Genomic DNA, 18,481 nt, shown 5'->3' on the forward strand with positions numbered 1-18,481 from the left:
ACATACCTCTCTCTACCATGGTTTAAGGTATCGAAAATCAAATCAAGATCGATCTCGGCCGATATCGATCCAGATCACCCTGAATTGATCCGGATTGGACAAAATTGCCACTGCTTTTTAATTTTAAAAAAGAATTTTTATTACTATTTTACCCTTGGGTTGTACCAGTGGATTGGTATCTGATCGATAAATATTTGAGATCGGCCTCGGCCGGTACTGATCCGCTTTAGGCGAATCCACCGATCCAATCCCGAACTTTAAGGTTAAAAAAAACTAAAAAAGCTTTTGAATCGTCTTCCTCCCGTTAATAGCAGAGTGGTTGTCGTTCCGACATTGAATTGAACCCTTCCGAAATCCCAATCACTTCGCTCAAAGCCTCAAACACGCACTAACCAGGCAAATTTCTTCAACAAATGTCCCCCAGATCCTTTAAACTTGGACAAATCAAATCAAACCCGTTTACCTCATCACCCTATAAAATGCCCCCCAAGCATTATAACACAAACCCATCAAACACAGTTTGCTTGCTAAACAGCATTTTTCTCCTCCCTCCACAATCATCTGATCTATACTACAATCAATCATGTGGAACAGAGTTTTCCTTTCTGGGTTATTGATTTTAGCCTCCCTTGTCCGCACCAACGCCATTCCCAGCCACTCTCATCACCACCACTCCTCCCACTCCCAATCCCATTCTGCTGTGCTCGACACAGACGGCAATGAACTCCAAGCAGGGATGCCATACTACATCGTCTCCGCCATCAGGGGAGGCGGCGGTGGTGGTGTCTCCATGGACAGGAGAGAGAGCTCCACCTCTCACGGCCACACGACCCACACCCCAACCGTGAGGCAGAGTGCCTACGACATGAACATGGGTACCTCAGTTATGTTCTCTCCAGCATCCTTGCAACACCCAGAATTGGCCTTCCTTGGAGAGAGAGAAGAGGGGGAAATGATGATTCAGGAATCGATGGACATGAACATTAGATTCTCCGGGATGAATAATAGGGTGTGGCAAGTGGAACAGCAGGGGAAAGAGGAATCGTCAAGTTCGAGGGATTCGATGAGGTTTGTGACATTGGGAGGAAAGCCAGGGTACCCAGGGGAATCGACGGTGAGGAACTGGTTCAAGATTGAGAGGATGAGCGAGAGTACCCCAATGTATAAGATTGTTTACTGCCCCAATGTGTGCGAGTCTTGCCAAGTGATGTGCGGGAGTGTTGGGATCACCAAGAGGAACGGCAACCGATGGCTGTCGGTGTCGGAGCACAGTGAGTTCCCCTTCGTCTTCATCAGAGCCCAGACACAACAGTAAGGATGAACAGAGAGAGACAGAGAAGAGAAGAGAAGTATCTTTTATAACGACTAACGACTCTTAAGCGGGAATAATTGTAGAAGCAATTGAGTTAGCTGTTGCTTTTGATCATTCTATCAAATAAGCATCAATCAATTTTGAATCTTTGCCATTTTTTTTTTTCACCCTTTTTGATGAGATTGTTCTTCGATTCAAGAGAGTTGCCATTATTTAGTAATCTCCAACATTGTCGAGCTAATAAAGCTTGATTAAAACATTCGAGATCTGTAAAACCAATTCTGCCACTGCCCTTGCTAAAACATAGTTTTTTTCCGAGATCATTGACGACCCAATCTCGGCTTTGCCATTCTAGGTGATGCTAGGGGTAAAGAGAATGCACGATTTACTAAAATTAATCTCTTGCCTAACACTTGGTATTATTGGTTTAAGATTTCCATAATGCTCTTACAACTAGAAGCACCTGCCCTAGAAAAAATTAAGCAATCGTCTGCCAATAATAAGTGTGATATTCGGGGTCTATTTCTATTGGCCTGAAGTCTACGGAGGGCAAAAAATGTTACTTCATTCAGTGCAAAGAAAGTGATGTGTGGGAAACCTCACTTGGCTTATAATTTACAGGTAAACAGAAAGTAGTGCTTACTTGTGCATCACTGCTATTAGGGGTGTCAACCGGTCAATTTTGATCGATTTCAATTGGGCTTAATCAAATAAAAAAAATAAAAATAAAAAAAGGACGTACCAAGTGAGTGGTCTAGGGATGGCCATAATGTATGGAGTCTTACCCTTGCTTTCACAAAGAGGTTGTGTCCCCACCATGTTAAGACCTTACATCATGACTACAGCAGTTAAGGGCCTGCAGTTTATCAGCCATGTTTCCATTCTAGAAATGATTCTTTGTATTTCTGTTGCTGGGCCAAATATTTGAGCAAAAAATATGTGTTTGGCAACGCATAATAATTATTATTTCTGGGCCAAAAAAGAAACATAAACGTGTTTGTTATGTACAATTGTTTCTATTTCTAGAACTTCTACAGAATTTTAAAAATGCAATTGAATTACCAAAAATTCGGTGGAGGTGGAGGTGGTAGCGGTGGTATGGAGGTGGTGGCGGTGGCGGTGGCGGTGGAGGTGGAGGTGGAGGTGGTGGTGGTGGTAGTGGCGGTGGTAGCGGTTGGCAGAGGCAGTGGTGGAGGATGAGGTGGCAGTGGCAATGTATGACAGTGATGGTGGTGGTTGAAGTTACATTGAAGGTGGTGTTTTATTTTGAACATGAAATTACTGCTTTGCCCATCAAATTATCCATGTGCTCATTAAACGGAAACTCCCCCTTATTTCTTTCTTTTATTCTTGTGACAACAGAGAAGCTTCAAATTGGAACTTCTATTTTTCAGCAAATGTTTTTTTGTTGCGGTTCTTTCCTAGGAACAAAAAAATGAACCGGTGTTAACAAACGGATTTATCTTATTTTTTTGTTCCTGGGAACAAAAAACAGAAAAATAGAGAAATAGAAGAGCCCGTTTGGTGACATTTCTATTCCAGAAACGTTGTTTTTTACCTTTATCATTTTTTTTCTGATTCCGTTTTGAAAACACGTTTTTGCCTCTAAAATGGTGTTTGGTAAAACTTGTTCTAAAAACGTTTTCAAAACATAAAAGTATCTGTTGATCCGTTTGGTAGCACCTATTCTGAAACATTTTTACTAAAATAATCAATTATTACAAAAATGTCGTTACCATCATAATACCATGAGAACTGACAAATGACATGGCTATAAGACAAGTTGAGTAATGATCATTTTCTTCCCTATGTAATTACCTTCATAATTAACCCAAATAATTTTGTAAATGCCATTACCATCCAAGACACCATAGCCAAAAAAATTTTTTAAAAAAATGTCATTAAATTCTCCTTTCCTAAAATAATTATGAAAATGTCATTATAACTTTGCAATTGGGGAAGTGGTGGCAAAACGTATAGCTTGAACAAATCTTTCCAGTTTCCAATTCGATCCGATCCACCTCATCATCTTTTAGCTCTTCCTCCATGAGCTCATCAGGAAATTGACTATTCATATCTTTCTCCAAGGATGCCATGGCTTCCTTCTTTTTTGGGGGGATCAACTCGGCAAGGATTCCAAGCAATGGCCACAAGTGAACGGGGAAGATAGAAAAATTCCTTATACGTATGGGAAATAGTTTTCTATCCTAGAGTGTAGCCTATGCCAGCACTCTCATGTGTCTACCTCTCTCCTCCTCAAACAAGGGGGCAGAGATGTCTTTTCATATGGGAAGGAGAGAGATAGATTCATGGAAATGCTGGCGTAGGCCACACTCCCAGACAGAGTTCTTTTTCCCTAAAATTATTACACAGTCCAAGTGGCAAGTTCTAAACTTCAGTAACAAGTAAATAGAGAGAGAGAAGCTTCAAGGGGTGGTATTAATTATGACTTTGGGGGGAGTGTTTCAAATATGTTTGGTCGTTTCAATTGAAGAACTTTTATGTTTAGGAAAGTGTATATAAATCCAAAGTCAAAACATATTATTGAACAAAAGAGAGCTGAATTTAAAATGGAGCATTGTTTTTTGGGTTGGATGCAGGGGCCACGCCGCGTGCTCCAACCAATGAGAGCACACGCAGTGGCATAAAAGGGGACAAAATTTCCACCATACATGGGGGGTATGGCGGTCATTCCGGACCCTGTTGTGCATGTGCACGTGGCCCTTGCGTTCCACACTGAAATCATTCTCCCATTTAAAATTGTCTTGTTACATAAAAAAGGTCTTTGTGGATTCGAACCACCATTCCCTAGGAACATGCTTGAGACGTACTTGTGTTCCAAGTGCTCTACCAATTTGAGCTAAAGACCCATCAAGTAGAATTTGGAATTTACAAGTAACTATGAGATGTTGCCACAAACTTTGCTTCAAATACCCGATGAGTTTTTTAAAATTCAGTTTAGATTTTCAAAGTATTGTAAGTGTCTAAAAAAGAATGGCAACATCCATGGCATGTACACACTTGTCCTTAGTTGTTGGTATCTAGAATCCTAATTTGCTGGTATCAATGGCTAGTTCCAACAACATATAAACTCTCAGAAGAACTGTTGAACTAGGCAACAATCATGAGTCTCTCTATTCAATATCTTTTTGATAGAAATGAACTAATGGAATCTTTCCAATCATATAAGATAGAAATAAACTGGACAACAATACTCATGAAATCTAAAATTGATATTGATTTCCTGCCAACATGGTTTTCAAGTCCAAGAGATTGGTTCTTTTATGATTATAAGTACGAAGATCAAAAGTTCTATGACTAATACCTCAAATGTAATTACAGAACATGAAGATCCATTTAAATGAACTAGTGGGCAATAACAATTTCAAGCACAAGCTAGATAACAGAAAAACCAAACTTGCGCCACTAACTTGTGCTTTACACGAGTGTTCAACTGATCAATAGTTAGTAGTTATGTTAATTGGGGGTCACAGGTGGGATTGATGCAATTATTGTAGGTGTACTGTCATGTTATCTGTTTTTCTTGGACCCCGCCTGGGCAGTGTGTTTGGGTAGGGGGCTAGGGTGGTCATTTCTACCTCTTATTAGATGGAATTGAGAAAAATGAGAGGCAGGCAAATTGAGGGGATAAAGATCCATAAAATGTTGCAAGGACCATAATTGGGAAAATTATCACCTCAATTTACCTGTCCATCAATTTCCTCAATTCCTCTAATAGAGGGAGGTGGATCCTACTTAGGCAGTGTGTTCGGACAGGGTGTAGGGTGGTCATTTTCACCCCCTATTAGATGGAATTGTGGAAATTGAGTGCACGCAAATTGAGGGGATAAAGATCCCCATAATTGAGTCTTTCTTCCCATTACACAATACATTCCTCTCTCTACCACGGTTTAGGGTATTGAAAATCAAATCGGGATCGGTCTCAGCTGATATCGATTCATATTGTCCTGAATTTTTCTGAATCGGAGGGCATTGTCACTTATTTTTTAATAAAAAAAATAGATAATTTATACATACCTCTTCTAAGATATGACTTAATTATATTTTCACCCATGAGGTTTGGAAAATAACGTATACCTCCCTTACTTTCCAAATTAATTAATAACTAAACCCGCTCCATTAACTATCCCAGTTAACTGCAAACTGTAGGAGTGTTGAAGTAATTTTATGACCAATATACCCTTGACGGGGTAGAGTGACATTAATGTCCTCTTCTTCTTCCCCCGCACCCTCAATCATCCACAATTGTGCAGGGCAATGTAAATCCAACCAGCTGAGAGTCAAATCTGGAGAGAATCGCTGAGATCTTAGTAACTCCTGTAATCTCTCTGACTTCAGTACTCAGAGAAGTAAAGAGCAGTGAAGATCAGAATAATGGGTTTCTTATCGTTCAATTTTTTCTGTTTTCTGCAGTGAAAAGCAGCAACCACTTGTTTACCCCTTTCTCTTCCTCTTGTCTTGATGAAGGATTGTTAAGGACGTGGGATCGCAGTGTGGCCCTGCTCCTAGAGTCAGATGTGGCTTTGGGCATGGTGGGTAGTTGTTCAATCTCATTATCGAATCATTCCCTTCGAAGAACTGCCTGAAATGAGCCATTCCGACTCAAGGCTCATTCCCAGTAGCTCCATGATCCCTAGTGAGAGTTTTTTCATCGCCTCACAGTACTCCTGGGATAAATCAAACACAAAAGCAATACTTTTTAAGTTAGATTCAACAAGGAATGAATCAACAAGATTTTGTATTGATCTTGTGTTTGTTTTTTTGCCTCACCCGAATTGCCGAAGCGTTCCCCTAAGACGTTCAGGAAGAAAGTAATGTTGGTTGACTGAATGTCAGCAGAGTAGCGAAATGAGAGGGTCTCTTTCCAAGGGGGCTTGGATGAGAACCTCCCAGTGATTTATAGATTGAAATTAATTAAACCAAAATAAATTTATAAGTAAATGAAAGGAGATTGGGTGGGGATAGAGTTTGGGATCTGGAAATAAGTTGGGTCCTGGAGAGGGGGTGCGGGGGGAGGAGCTCCTGTTTTGGGGGCCGTTGCTGAATCCACCGATCCAATCCCGAGTTTTGAGGGTAAAAAAAGCTTTTGAATCGTCTTCCACTCGTTAATAGTAGAGTGGTTTTCGTTCCGACATTGAATTGAACCCTTCCCAAATCCCAATCACTTCGCTCAAACACGCATTAACCAGGCAAATTTCTTCGACAAATGTCCCCCAGATCCTTTAAATTTGGACAAATCAAATCAAACTCGTTTACCTCATCACCCTATAAAATGCCCCTCAAGCATTACCTTCCCTTCCATCTCATAACACAAACCCATCAAACACAGTTTGCTTGCTAAACAGCATTTTTCTCCTCCCTCCATAATTATCTGATCTATACTACAATCAATCATGTGGAACCGAGTTTTCCTTTCTGGGTTATTGATTTTAGCCTTCCTTGTCCACACCAACGCCATTCCCAGCCACTCACATCACCACCACTCCTCCCACTCCCAATCCCACTCCGCTGTGCTCGACACAGACGGCAATGAACTCCAAGCAGGGATGCCATACTACATCGTCTCCGCCATCAGGGGAGGAGGCGGCGGCGGTGTCTCCATGGATAGGAGAGAGAGCTCCACCTCTCACGGCCACACGACCCACACCCCAACCGTGAGACAGAGTGCCTATGACATGAACATGGGTACCCCAGTTATGTTCTCTCCAGCATGCTTGCAACACCCAGAATTGGCCTTCCTTCGAGAGAGAGAAGAGGGGGAAATGATGATTCAGGAATCGATGGACATGAACATTAGATTCGCCGGGATGAATAATAGGGTGTGGCAGGTGGAACAGCAGGGGAAAGAGGAATCGTCAAGTTCGAGGGATTCGATGAGGTTTGTGACATTGGGAGGAAAGCCAGGGTACCCAGGGGAATCGACGGTGAGGAACTGGTTCAAGATTGAGAGCATGAGCGAGAGTACCCCAATGTATAAGATTGTTTACTGCCCCAATGTGTGCGAGTCTTGCCAAGTGATGTGCGGGAATGTTGGGATCACCAAGAGGAACGGCAACCGATGGCTGTCGGTGTCGGAGCACAGTGAGTTCCCCTTCGTCTTCATCAGAGCCCAGACACAACAGTAGGATGAACAGAGAGAGACAGAGAAGAGAAGAGAAGTATTTTTTATAACGACTAACGACTCTTAAGCGGGAATAATTGTAGAAGCAATTGAGTTAGCTGTTGCTTTTGGATCATTCTATCAAATAAGCATCAATCAATTTTGAATCTTTGTCATCTTTTTTTTTCTTTCTTTTTGATGAGATTGTTCTTCGTTTCAAGAGAGTTGCCATTATTTAGTAATCTCCAACATTGTCGAGCTAATAAAGCTTGATTAAAATATTCGAAATCTGTAAAACCAACATAGTTTGTTCCGAGATCATTAACGACCCTAAAACCAGACAAAGTGGCAATCTCGGCCTTGTAATTTTGGGTGGTGTTAGGGCTAAAGAGAATGCACGATTTACTAAAATTAATTTCTTGTCTAACACTTGATATTTGTTTAAGATTTCTATAATGCTCTTACAAGAACAAGAAGTATCTAAAAAAATTGAGTGCATCTCTTTCCTCCTCATTTGGAAAAACACCACCGCCCCTTGTTTTGAGGAGGAGAGAAGATAGACACATGGGAGTGTTGGCATAGGCCACACTCCCAGACACAAAACTACTTCCTTAAAAGAAATTAAGCAATCGTCCGCAAATAACAAGTGTGAAATTCTGGGTCCATTTCTATTGGCCTGAGGTCTACAAAGGGCGTTAAATGTTAATTGATTTTTTTTTTTGGTAAACAAATGTTAATTGATTCAGTGCAAAGAAAGGGATGTGTGAGAAACCTCACGTGGCTTATAATTTTACTGGTAAATAGAAAGTAGTGCTTACTAGTGAATCACTGCTATTAGGGGTGTCAACCGATCAGTTTTGATCGGTTCCAATTGGGCTTAATAAAAATTAAAAAAAAAAAAGACGTACCCAGTGCACAAGGCTCCTGCCATTGTGGGGTCTAGGGAGGGTCATAATGTATGTAGCCTTACCCCTGCTTTTGCAAAGAGGTTGTGTCCCCACCATTTTAAGGCCCTACATCGTGACTACAACATTTAAGGGCTTGCATGATAACACTGTAATTTATGGGCCATGTTTCCATTCTAGAAATGATTTTTTGTATTTTCAGTGGGCCAAATTTTTGGGCAAAAAAATGTGTTTGGTAACGCATAATAATTTTTATTTCTGGGCAAAAAAAAAAACATAAACACATTTGTTATGCACAATCGCTTCTATTTCTAGAACTTCTATAAAATTTCAAAAATACCATTGAATTACCAAAAATTTGGTGGAGGTGGGGAGGTGGTGGCGGTGGAGGTGGAGGTGGTGGTGGTGGAAGGTTCAAACTCTAGGTATCGGACTCGGTATCAGTCATTGCCAAAACCTTTCCAGATCGGGATCGGATCGGTACAAATCATTCAGGATCGGTCAAAACACCCCCAAAATCATTTTTTTTATGGATCGGGTAATGAATCGGCCAAAGTTGGTGGATGTTTTGATCTCAGGATCGGATCGGCCGATATTATCCAGATCGGATCGGTCAATATCGGTCAAGATAATATAAAAAATAAAAAAAAAACCTAAAAACTTTAAAAAATAAAAAAAATTCAATCGAATCGGTCAATCCAAGGAACGATCCAGTCAATCCTTGTTGTATCGGTCTAATCTCCGGAACGGCCTCAACCGATACCGATCCGATTCAGCCAATATCGATCGATCCGATCCGAGATTCAGAACCATGGATGGTGGTGGTAGTGGCGGTGGAGGCGGAGGTGGAGGTGGTGGTGGTGGTGGTGGCGGTGGCGGAGGTGGTGGTGGTGGTGGCGGTGGTGGTGGTGGTGGTGGCGATGGAGGTGGAGGTTGTGTCAGTGGAAGAGGTGGTACCAGTGGAATTGGAGGTGGAGGTGGTGATGGTGGCGGCGACGGTGGAGATGGAGGTGGCGGTGGTAGTAGCAGTAGCAGTGCTGGAGGTTGAGCTAGCAGTGGCAGTGGTGGAGGTAGTGGCGGTGGAGGCAGTTATGGTGGTGGTTGAAGTTGCATTGGAAGTGGTGTTTTATTTTGAACATGAAATTATTGCTTTGCCCATCAAATTAACCATGTGTTCATTAAAGAGCAACTCCCCCTATATTTCTTTCTTTTATTTATGTGATAGAAAAGCTTCAAATTGGAACTTCTATTTTTCTATTTCTCAACAATTTTTTTTTGTTGCGATTCATTCCCAGGAATAAAAAAATTAACCGGTGTTAACAAACGGGTTTCTGTTATTTTTTTGTTCCCAGGAACAAAAAAAACAGAGAAATAGAAGAGCCCATTTGGTAACGTTTGTTTTTTACCTTTATCATTTTTTTTTCATTTCCGTTCAAAAAACATGTTTTTTGCCTTTAAAATGGTGTTTGGTAAAACTTGTTCTAAAAACATTTTCAGAACAGAAAAGCATCTCTTAATCTGTTTGGTAAAACTTGTTCTGAAACATTTTTTACTAAAATAATCAGTTATTACATAAATGCCATTACCATCATAATACTATGAGATCTGATAAATGACATGACTATAAGACATGTTTAGCAATGATCATTTTCTTCCCTATGTAATTACCTTCATAATTAACCCAAATAATTTTGTAAATGCCATTACCATCCAAGATGCCATAGTCCAAAATTTAAAAAAATGTAATTAAAATTCCCCTTTCCTAAAATAACTATGAAAATAACATTACATCTTTGCAATTGGGGAAAATATAGGCATTTGTACTAAATTACTATTAAAATTATGGGAAGTAGTTTTCTTTCCGGGAGTGTGGCCTACGCCAACACTCCCATGTGTCAGCAGAGGTGTTATTTCATATGGGGAGGAGAGAGATAGATTCATGGGAGTGCTAGTGTAAGCCATACTCCCGGACAGAGTTATTTTCTCCTAAAATTATTACGTAGTCCAAGTGGCAAGTTCTACACTTCAGTAACAAGTAAATAGAGAGAAAAGCTTCAAGAGGTGGTATTAACTTGACTTTGGGGGGCACTGTTTCAAATATGTTTGGTGGTTTCAACTGAATAACTTTTATATTTAAGCAAGTGTATATAAATCCAAAGTCAAAACATATTATTGAACAAAAGTAGAGCTGAATTTAAAATGGGACACTGTTTTTTGGGTGGGACACAAGGGCCACGCGTGCGCTAGCCAATGAGAGGAATTCAAATTACTATTTTTATAGCCAATGTTAATTTAAAATTGTCTTGTTACATAAAAAGGGTTTTAGTGGAACCACCATTCCCTTGGATCATGCTTGAGACATGTTTGTGTTCCAAATGCTCTACCAATTTGAACTAAAGACTCATCAAGTAGAATTTAGAATTTACAAGTAACTATGAGATGTTGCCACAAACCTTGCTTCAAATACCCAATGAGTTTTCTAAAATTCAGTTTAGATTCAAAGCATTGCAAGCCTCTAAAAAAAATGGCAACATCCATCGCATGTACACACTTGTCCTTAGTTGCTAGTATCTAGAAACCTAATTTGCTGGTATCAATGGCTAGTTCCAACAACATATAGACTCTCAGAAGAACTGTTGAACTAGGCAACAATCATGTATCTCTCTATTCAATTTCTTTTTTCATAGAAATGAACCGATGGAATCTTTCCAATCATATAAGATAGAAATAAACTGGACAAAAATACTCATGAAATCTCAAATTGATATTGATTTCCTGCCACCATGGTTTTGAAGTCCAAGAGATTGGTTCTATTATGATTATAAGTACAAAGACCAACAGTGCTATGACTAATACCTCAAATGTAATAACAGAACATGAAGATCCATTTAAATGAAGTACTAGGCAATAACAACTTCAAGCACAAGCTAGATATTAGAGAAACCAGACTTGTACCACTAGTACTTGTGTATGACACGATTGTTCAACTCTGATCAATAGTTACTAGTTATGTTAATTGGGGATCACAGGTGGGATCGATGCACTTTTTGTAGGTGTACTGCCTTGTTATGTTCTTTTCTTGTTCCTCACCCTACAATTCTTTTGTATAAAATGTTGCAAGGACCATAATTGCTATAGGTTGTACAACTCTTGGGTATACTTAGGGGTGCAAGTTTGGCCCCGTGGGCCCGAACCTGCCCTGAGCCTGAACAAGGTCTGGGCTGAGATATTTGGCCCTAAGGGTGGGTTAGGCCCTCAAGGTCGGGTCGGGCCAGGGTTTAGGCCTCAGGCTAAGCCTGACCCAGCCCGGCCTGACCCTGTTTTAAGTTAATACTAAAGATATATATTGAATACATATATTATAAACTTTAAACACCATCCGCATTTTGTTATAGAATATATTATATATGAAGACAATAAGTGATATAATACATTTTATTACAGTGTTATTTTACGTAAAATTGATAATTTTCTCCCCGACCCATTACAACCCATGCATTTCCTTCCCCCTCCCCATGATTAAGGCCAATCAGGGTCAGCCCGACCTGACCCTGAGGGTGGATTTTTTTGGCCCTGAGTCAGGGTCAGGTCGGGCCTGAACCCAGCTAACGGGACTTAGGGTTGGGCTAGGGTTCTATAAAGCCCGGCCCAACCCGACCTCGTTGCAGCCCTAGGTATACTATGATACGGCTCACACTAATTCATAGAATTGTATCGTGCCTGAAGGTATCCATCTAAATCATAATTTTTTAACAGTGAAACATTCTTGTTACACCAACCATCAGCTCGTCTAGAAATGTTGTAGACCATATCATTCTCCTCCGAACTAATTAGCAAATTAAACTCTACCTTAAGCATTGTTGTATCTTTTATCAAAAAGCAAACAATCATAAACACCCTTAGTTGGATTACCCCAATTCACAAAGAATTAAGTCAAATGCTCTAAACCTAATCAATGGATAGTAAAGACGATCATTCAGGAATTGGTGCATTACTTTGTTGAGCAATGACCTTCAATTTACTTTACCCTAAAGAATTATGACTTTAAAATGGTGTTAGCAGTAACTCCTCAACCCATGACCTTCCATTTTGTTGATCAAATGGAGGCAACCATATGGTCCAACAACTCTCATAGCACAATGACCTAAATATACACATTTCTAACAGAATCCATCCGGCAACCTGATAGAAGAAAGGCAATGCAATGCCAAATAAAAGAAATCTAGTCGCAGAAGACCAATTCTTCAAATAAGAGGTCATGAGTTCAAATCACCTTGGGACCTATCCCCATCCTCTAGTTCCCTCCCCCCCTCCCCCTACCCCCTACCCCTGTTATACAAGCTCTTAATCCAAAAAAAAAAAAAAAAAGAAGAGATCTAGTCGCAATGCAAAATCAGTTGCGCATCTAACAGTTGAAGAAGGTATGAAACATTAATAGCAAGCAATATTGCAGAAATTTTGATATAAACAAACCCTAAAACAAAATACCTGGGGAGATCGAGTACATGTTAATCGAAATACCAGATGGGAGATTGAAGAATGGAAATTTCAAACTTTGTTGCAGGTTAGATTGACGAAGAAAAGGAGGGTATGAGAGATAAACTTATCTGTCACCAATAGAATTACTGCAATGTAGGGATGCTTCACAAACAATCTTGTACACATCTACTGCAATTAGAAACTACTTATAGTTGTAAGGACATAATTGTGGGTTTGAGTCATTCCACTAATCACTCTCCTTTAAGACTATAGACATCCCTTACCCTGCAATCCAAGTAATGCAAATTAACCTCCATAATAAAACAACCCCAATAGGTCCTTCCAACGGTTGTTGCACTCATTTATTGGGTCACATTAGGACACACTCGGGTTGTGCGCAATCAACCAGGACAAGAATATAAGAATACTTTTCTAAACTAGTGAAAACTAGAAGCAAAAACCAAAATAGTAGTTTGGGAGAGTGTGCGAGAATGAACAAGAGTATAGAATACTAAGAATAATACTCTAAAGAGTCCAGGATATTCTATTTATAGAGTATAGATGCCTCTTAGAAACACTTGTCCAATGGAGCCCAAAGGATGTCTCTTTAAGAAAGAATACACAAAATTAGTCGTTGCCAACATCCAAAGCATTTTGGACGGCGTACAACACACGATCGTCAACACGTTGTACAATGGTTATTCGATGTCAGGTAAACCTCATTCAAAGTCGGACAAAGTGTAATGCTTGTCGGTAAGGTTTCTAACAAACTCCGACTTTGAACACACTTTGGCCGACATCTAACAACAAACCACTGACATCGGGAAAACACAACTGAGGCAAAAGGAACATTAGATTCAAGTGCAAAGAACACACTAAGGCCTCACCTCTATGTGTGCACACATGCCTGTGAAAACAAACCTGACCCAGACAAGATAGCATAGTGAGTCTCTTTCAACCATGGTTTAAGGTATGAAAATCACCGATCTCGATCCGGATCACCTTGAATTGGTCGAATCCAGCTCACGTTCACATATGTGAGCATACGAGAACAGCTCCCAGCTGTTTAGATGGAATCCACTTTGTGAGATCCATATGGATGGATTCCATCTGAATAGCTAGGAGCCGTTCTTGTATGCTCACATACGTGAACGTGAGCCCAACTCAATTGGTCCTGATCGGACGGAATTGCCACTGTTTTTTAACTTAAAAAAAATAACGTTTTTATTACTTTTTTACCCGTGGGATGTTCCACTGGATCGCTATCTGATCGGTAACTATTTGAGATCGGCCTGGGCCGATACTGATCCGATTTGGGCGAATCCACCGATCCAATCCCGATCTTTAAGGCTTAAAAAAGCTCAGCAATCGTCTTCCACTCGTTAATAGTAGAGTGGTTTTCGTTCCAACATTGAATTGAACACTTCCCAAATCCCATTCACTTCGTTCGTTCAAACACGCATTACCCTGGCAAATTTCTTCCAACAAATGTCCCCCAGATCCTTTAAACTTGGACAAATCAAATCAAACCCGTTTACCTCATCACCCTATAAAATGCCCCCTCAAGCATTACCTTCCCTTCCATCTCACAACACAAACCCATCAAACACAGTTTGCTTGCTAAACAGCATTTTTCTCCTCCCTCCACAATCATCTGATCTATACTACAATCAATCATGTGGAACAGAGTTTTCCTTTCTGGGTTATTGATTTTAGCCTCCCTTGTCCACACCAACGCCATTCCCAGTCACTCTCATCACCACCACTCCTCCCATTCCCAATCCCACTCCGCTGTGCTCGACACAGACGGCAATGAACTCCAAGCAGGGATGCCATACTACATCGTCTCCGCCATCAGGGGAGGCGGTGGTGGTGGTGTCTCCATGGACAGGAGAGAAAGCTCCACCTCTCACGGCCACACGACCCACACCCCAACCGTGAGACAGAGTGCCTACGACATGAACATGGGTACCCCAGTTATGTTCTCTCCAGCATCCATGCAACACCCAGAATTAGCCTTCCTTGGAGAGAGAGAAGAGGGGGAAATGATGATTCAGGAATCGATGGACATGAACATTAGATTCTCCGGGATGAATAATAGGGTGTGGCAAGTGGAACAGCAGGGAAAAGAGGAATCGTCAAGTTCGAGGGATTCGATGAGGTTTGTGACATTGGGAGGAAAGCCAGGGTACCCAGGGGAATCGACGGTGAGGAACTGGTTCAAGATTGAGAGGATGAGCGAGAGCACCCCAATGTATAAGATTGTTTACTGCCCCAACGTGTGTGAGTCTTGCCAAATGATTTGCGGAAGTGTTGGGATCACCAAGAGGAACGGCAACCGATGGCTGTCGGTGTCGGAGCACAGTGAGTTCCCCTTCGTCTTCATCAGAGCCCAGACACAACAGTAAGGATGAATATAGAGAGAAGAGAAGAGAAGAGAAGTAACTATAACGAGCGAGTAACGACTCTTAAGTGGGAATAATTGTAGATTTTAGTTCATTCTATCAAATAAGAATCAATCAATTTTGAATCTTTGTCGTCTTTGTTTTTGATGAGATTGTTCTTCCTTTCATACATTATGATTTGGGTTTTTTTCACGTACCCCCTGAGGTTTGACATAATTATGAAAAAATCGTTCAGTTTTGAAAAATTCTGCATGTTCTCCTGAGATTCTTAACAGTTAACAGATACCCACATTCCGTTAGTCTAGTCTAACAGTAAAATTAAAGGATGAACTACCAAAAATGCCCTTCTTTACAAGAAAATTTAAAAAAAAAACCTGCAACTCATCTTTCCCAAACGATTCGAGGAAGATGAGTTGCAGGTATGAACACCATTAGAGCATCCAGTATTCAATGTAGAACATCTGGAGTACGGTGAAAAAACCCAGCAGAAAAATTCACTTGAAGTTAAACTTTAAAATGAATGAAAGCAAAACTGTACCCAGCAAAAAAAAAAAACTTACCTGAAACAGGGGATTAAGGGTGATTAGAAAAGGGCAGTCGAAGACATATCGAAGGAGATGTCACCGGAAACAGAGGCAAAAGTCAGGGCTCTGAGTCTCTGGGAATCGTAATCGAAGACTGATGCAAATTGAACCCTTTCTCATTAAATTCATTCTAATAAGTCATTGGCTGTTTTTTTTTTCTTCTTCTGAATCATCGAACATCAGATTTTGGAATCATGTGAATCCTTCTTCTAGTTCACTGTTTTATTTGTAAATGGGTTAGATTTTGGAGGCATCTATAATTCTGGAATATGTGATGTATAAACCCTCACCCTTTTGTTACTCTCTTCATGCTCTCCCTCCTTCGTATCTCTCTCCAATTCCAATATGTCCATGAACGTTTCGATGCCTTAGTACCCCTGAAACCTTGAAAACCCCCATTTTCGATCTCTTCGATTTTTCTTTGCGTCCTGCGAAACTCTCGTTACAAGCCAAGATGGGTTTTGAAAGAGGATCATGTTTAAGAAATAGAAGATAGATTTGGTTTTGGGTTTAGACGGAGAAAGTGGGTTGAAGGTTTAATTAAATGGGTAATGTACACATACCATTCTTGAGATTTAACGAAAGTATAATTTTACCTTCCAATTTTGGATAATTCTACGTACTTTTCCTAAGATTTACAAATACTAATAAATACACTCATTCCGTCAGTTCATGATTAGCCGTGTTAAAAACATGGGATGTAATGATAAAATTGCCTTTGCAAAGAAAAAAAAAAACCCTACAACTCATCTTCTCAAATCGATTGAGGAAGAGGAGTTGCAGGTATCTGAAACTCATCTTCTTCCTCGTCCCTCTTGTTTTAGCGTCAATCTCTCTTCTTATGGTGTTTATCCCAATCCCAATCCCACCTTTGGTACCGTGGCTGTACCACCGTATCCTTCAAATTCTGCCGGTACATAAACCCAGGTGTTCCTCGACATTTGACTTCAAATCGTTTATATCTAGCAGATTACCACAGCTATTATGCGGAAACTGCTCCTTCAAAGACTTGGCACCAGAGGGATAATGCTTCGAATGGTGCAGTGACAAGGCCGTAGTTCCTTCTACAGTAATGTGATCCTCTGGATTAACAAGCAGAGAAGAAGAATAAGTGAGAGCACATTTTGCACTATTGGTAGCTTGCAACCCAGGTTCCAAAATTTTTGTAGCGGCTTCCATCAGCCGGGCTGCATTTCTCGCAGAGAGTCTCCTTGGGCTCTTCATTGGCGATGCAAGCTTCTGATGATGCTTCTTCGAACGAGATAAAACACTCTTGAATTGCAGTGCTTCGGCCCCAAACCTGGTGATAGGCCGTCTATCGAACATTCCTGTCTTCTGAAGCTTCTGAGGCCTTGATTCCAACTTCGAGCGACCCTTGTCCGCATTTATATCTTCTTGATCGAAACTCTAGTGTTGGGAAGTTCATTGAAACCTATTAGCTGACTTGTCTTCTAAGTCGCAAAGAAAATTATCAGAAAAAGAAGGTTTCTTTGGCTTTTCTTTACGCACTGTTGGCATGGATTCCAGCCCCATTAGCCTGGCGATCAAGCCCGGTGATCGCATTTCACTGTTCCGCTCAGCGTCAATGCCATCAATCTCACATTTCTTTGCATTAGGGAAACCCCCACGATTTTCATCGGCAATCTATCATTTCGTTCAGAACCAAAATAGTAGGAAAAGAAATTGGTGAAAACAAAATATTCACATAAAGCAAGCGCTAGAAGAAAAGAAAAGATGCATACCAGTAAAAGCTTAGCCATTGGCCACTTCTCAACTCCACTAAACTTCTTGGAAACTCGCTTTGTACGATCTAAGACAGCGAAAGGCAAACTACACCGTTCAACTCAAGGACAAGTAACAGCAACAATGCAGTTGATTAGAGTTGAAAAAGAAAGAAAGAAAAGAACCTTGTTAAACATTCTCTGTGTTGAGTATATCTAGCAGTAGCTTCAGTTCTAGAGGAAGGAAGATGAGTTTTAGGATATTTGCAACTCATCTTCCCCAATGGATTTGGGGAAGATAGGTTTTTTTTCCCTTTGCAAGGGCAATTTTGTCATTTCATCCTATATTTTTAACACTGTTAGTCAAGAATTGACGAAATGGGTGTATTTGTTAATGTTTGTAAACCCCAGGGGTGTACGTAAAATTATCCAAAATTGAGGGGTAAAATTATACTTTCGTTAAACCTCAAAGGTGGTATGTGTAAATTACCTTAATTAAATTTGGTTTAAAAAATGGAAGGAGAAAGGGAAGTTATGTGCAGGTTTGGGGAAGATGAGTTGCAGGTTTTGGGTTTTGGGAAAATGATTTGTGGAAGATGAGAACATTTTAATCAGTTCATCTCTTGATTTTAACACTGTTAGAACTAGACTAACGGAATGGGGATATCTGTTACTTGTTAAGAACCTCAGGGGGCATGCAGAATTTTTCAAAACTAAGGAATTTTTCCATAATTACGTCAAACCTCAAAGGGGGTACGTGAAAAAAACCCTTATGATTTATGCATATTGAGCTTTTTTGTTTTGAACCTCTATTCTTCTATGTGGGAATTTTTTTTTGTTTCTGTAGAAGAAAAGCAGGATCGAATCAGAGGAGAGTTCCATTGATGCAAGTTAGCGTGAATCAAATTAGAAACAAGACGAGGACCAGAAGCAACAGGTCCGCTAAGGATGCGG

General features: G+C 40.4%; 3 protein-coding genes across 3 annotated transcripts; all 3 read left to right on the forward strand.

Moving 5' to 3' along the window:
• The first annotated feature begins 583 nt into the window (after window positions 1-583).
• On the forward strand, window positions 584-1,315 carry LOC122643737 (miraculin-like). The gene has a single exon (XM_043837325.1). It carries the CDS (start codon window positions 584-586, stop codon window positions 1,313-1,315), a length of 732 nt encoding a protein of 243 aa, XP_043693260.1.
• A 5,147-nt stretch (window positions 1,316-6,462) lies between these two features.
• Window positions 6,463-15,225, forward strand: LOC122643739 (kunitz trypsin inhibitor 5-like). Its single transcript, XM_043837328.1, has 2 exons — window positions 6,463-6,698; window positions 14,486-15,225. Exon 2 carries the CDS (start codon window positions 14,494-14,496, stop codon window positions 15,223-15,225), a length of 732 nt encoding a protein of 243 aa, XP_043693263.1. The 5' UTR covers window positions 6,463-6,698; window positions 14,486-14,493.
• On the forward strand, window positions 7,015-7,458 carry LOC122643738 (miraculin-like). Its single transcript, XM_043837326.1, has one exon. It carries the CDS (start codon window positions 7,015-7,017, stop codon window positions 7,456-7,458), a length of 444 nt encoding a protein of 147 aa, XP_043693261.1.
• Window positions 15,226-18,481: the final 3,256 nt, after the last annotated feature.

Source organism: Telopea speciosissima, chromosome 10, assembly GCF_018873765.1.
Source record: "Telopea speciosissima isolate NSW1024214 ecotype Mountain lineage chromosome 10, Tspe_v1, whole genome shotgun sequence".
Classification (NCBI taxonomy): Eukaryota; Viridiplantae; Streptophyta; class Magnoliopsida; order Proteales; family Proteaceae; genus Telopea; species Telopea speciosissima.

Coding starts and splice junctions, on each gene's coding strand:
- LOC122643738 (XM_043837326.1), top strand. CDS start 7,015: ATGGGTACCCCAGTTATGTTCTCTCCAGCATGCTTGCAACACCCAGAA.
- LOC122643737 (XM_043837325.1), top strand. CDS start 584: ATGTGGAACAGAGTTTTCCTTTCTGGGTTATTGATTTTAGCCTCCCTT.
- LOC122643739 (XM_043837328.1), top strand. CDS start 14,494: ATGTGGAACAGAGTTTTCCTTTCTGGGTTATTGATTTTAGCCTCCCTT.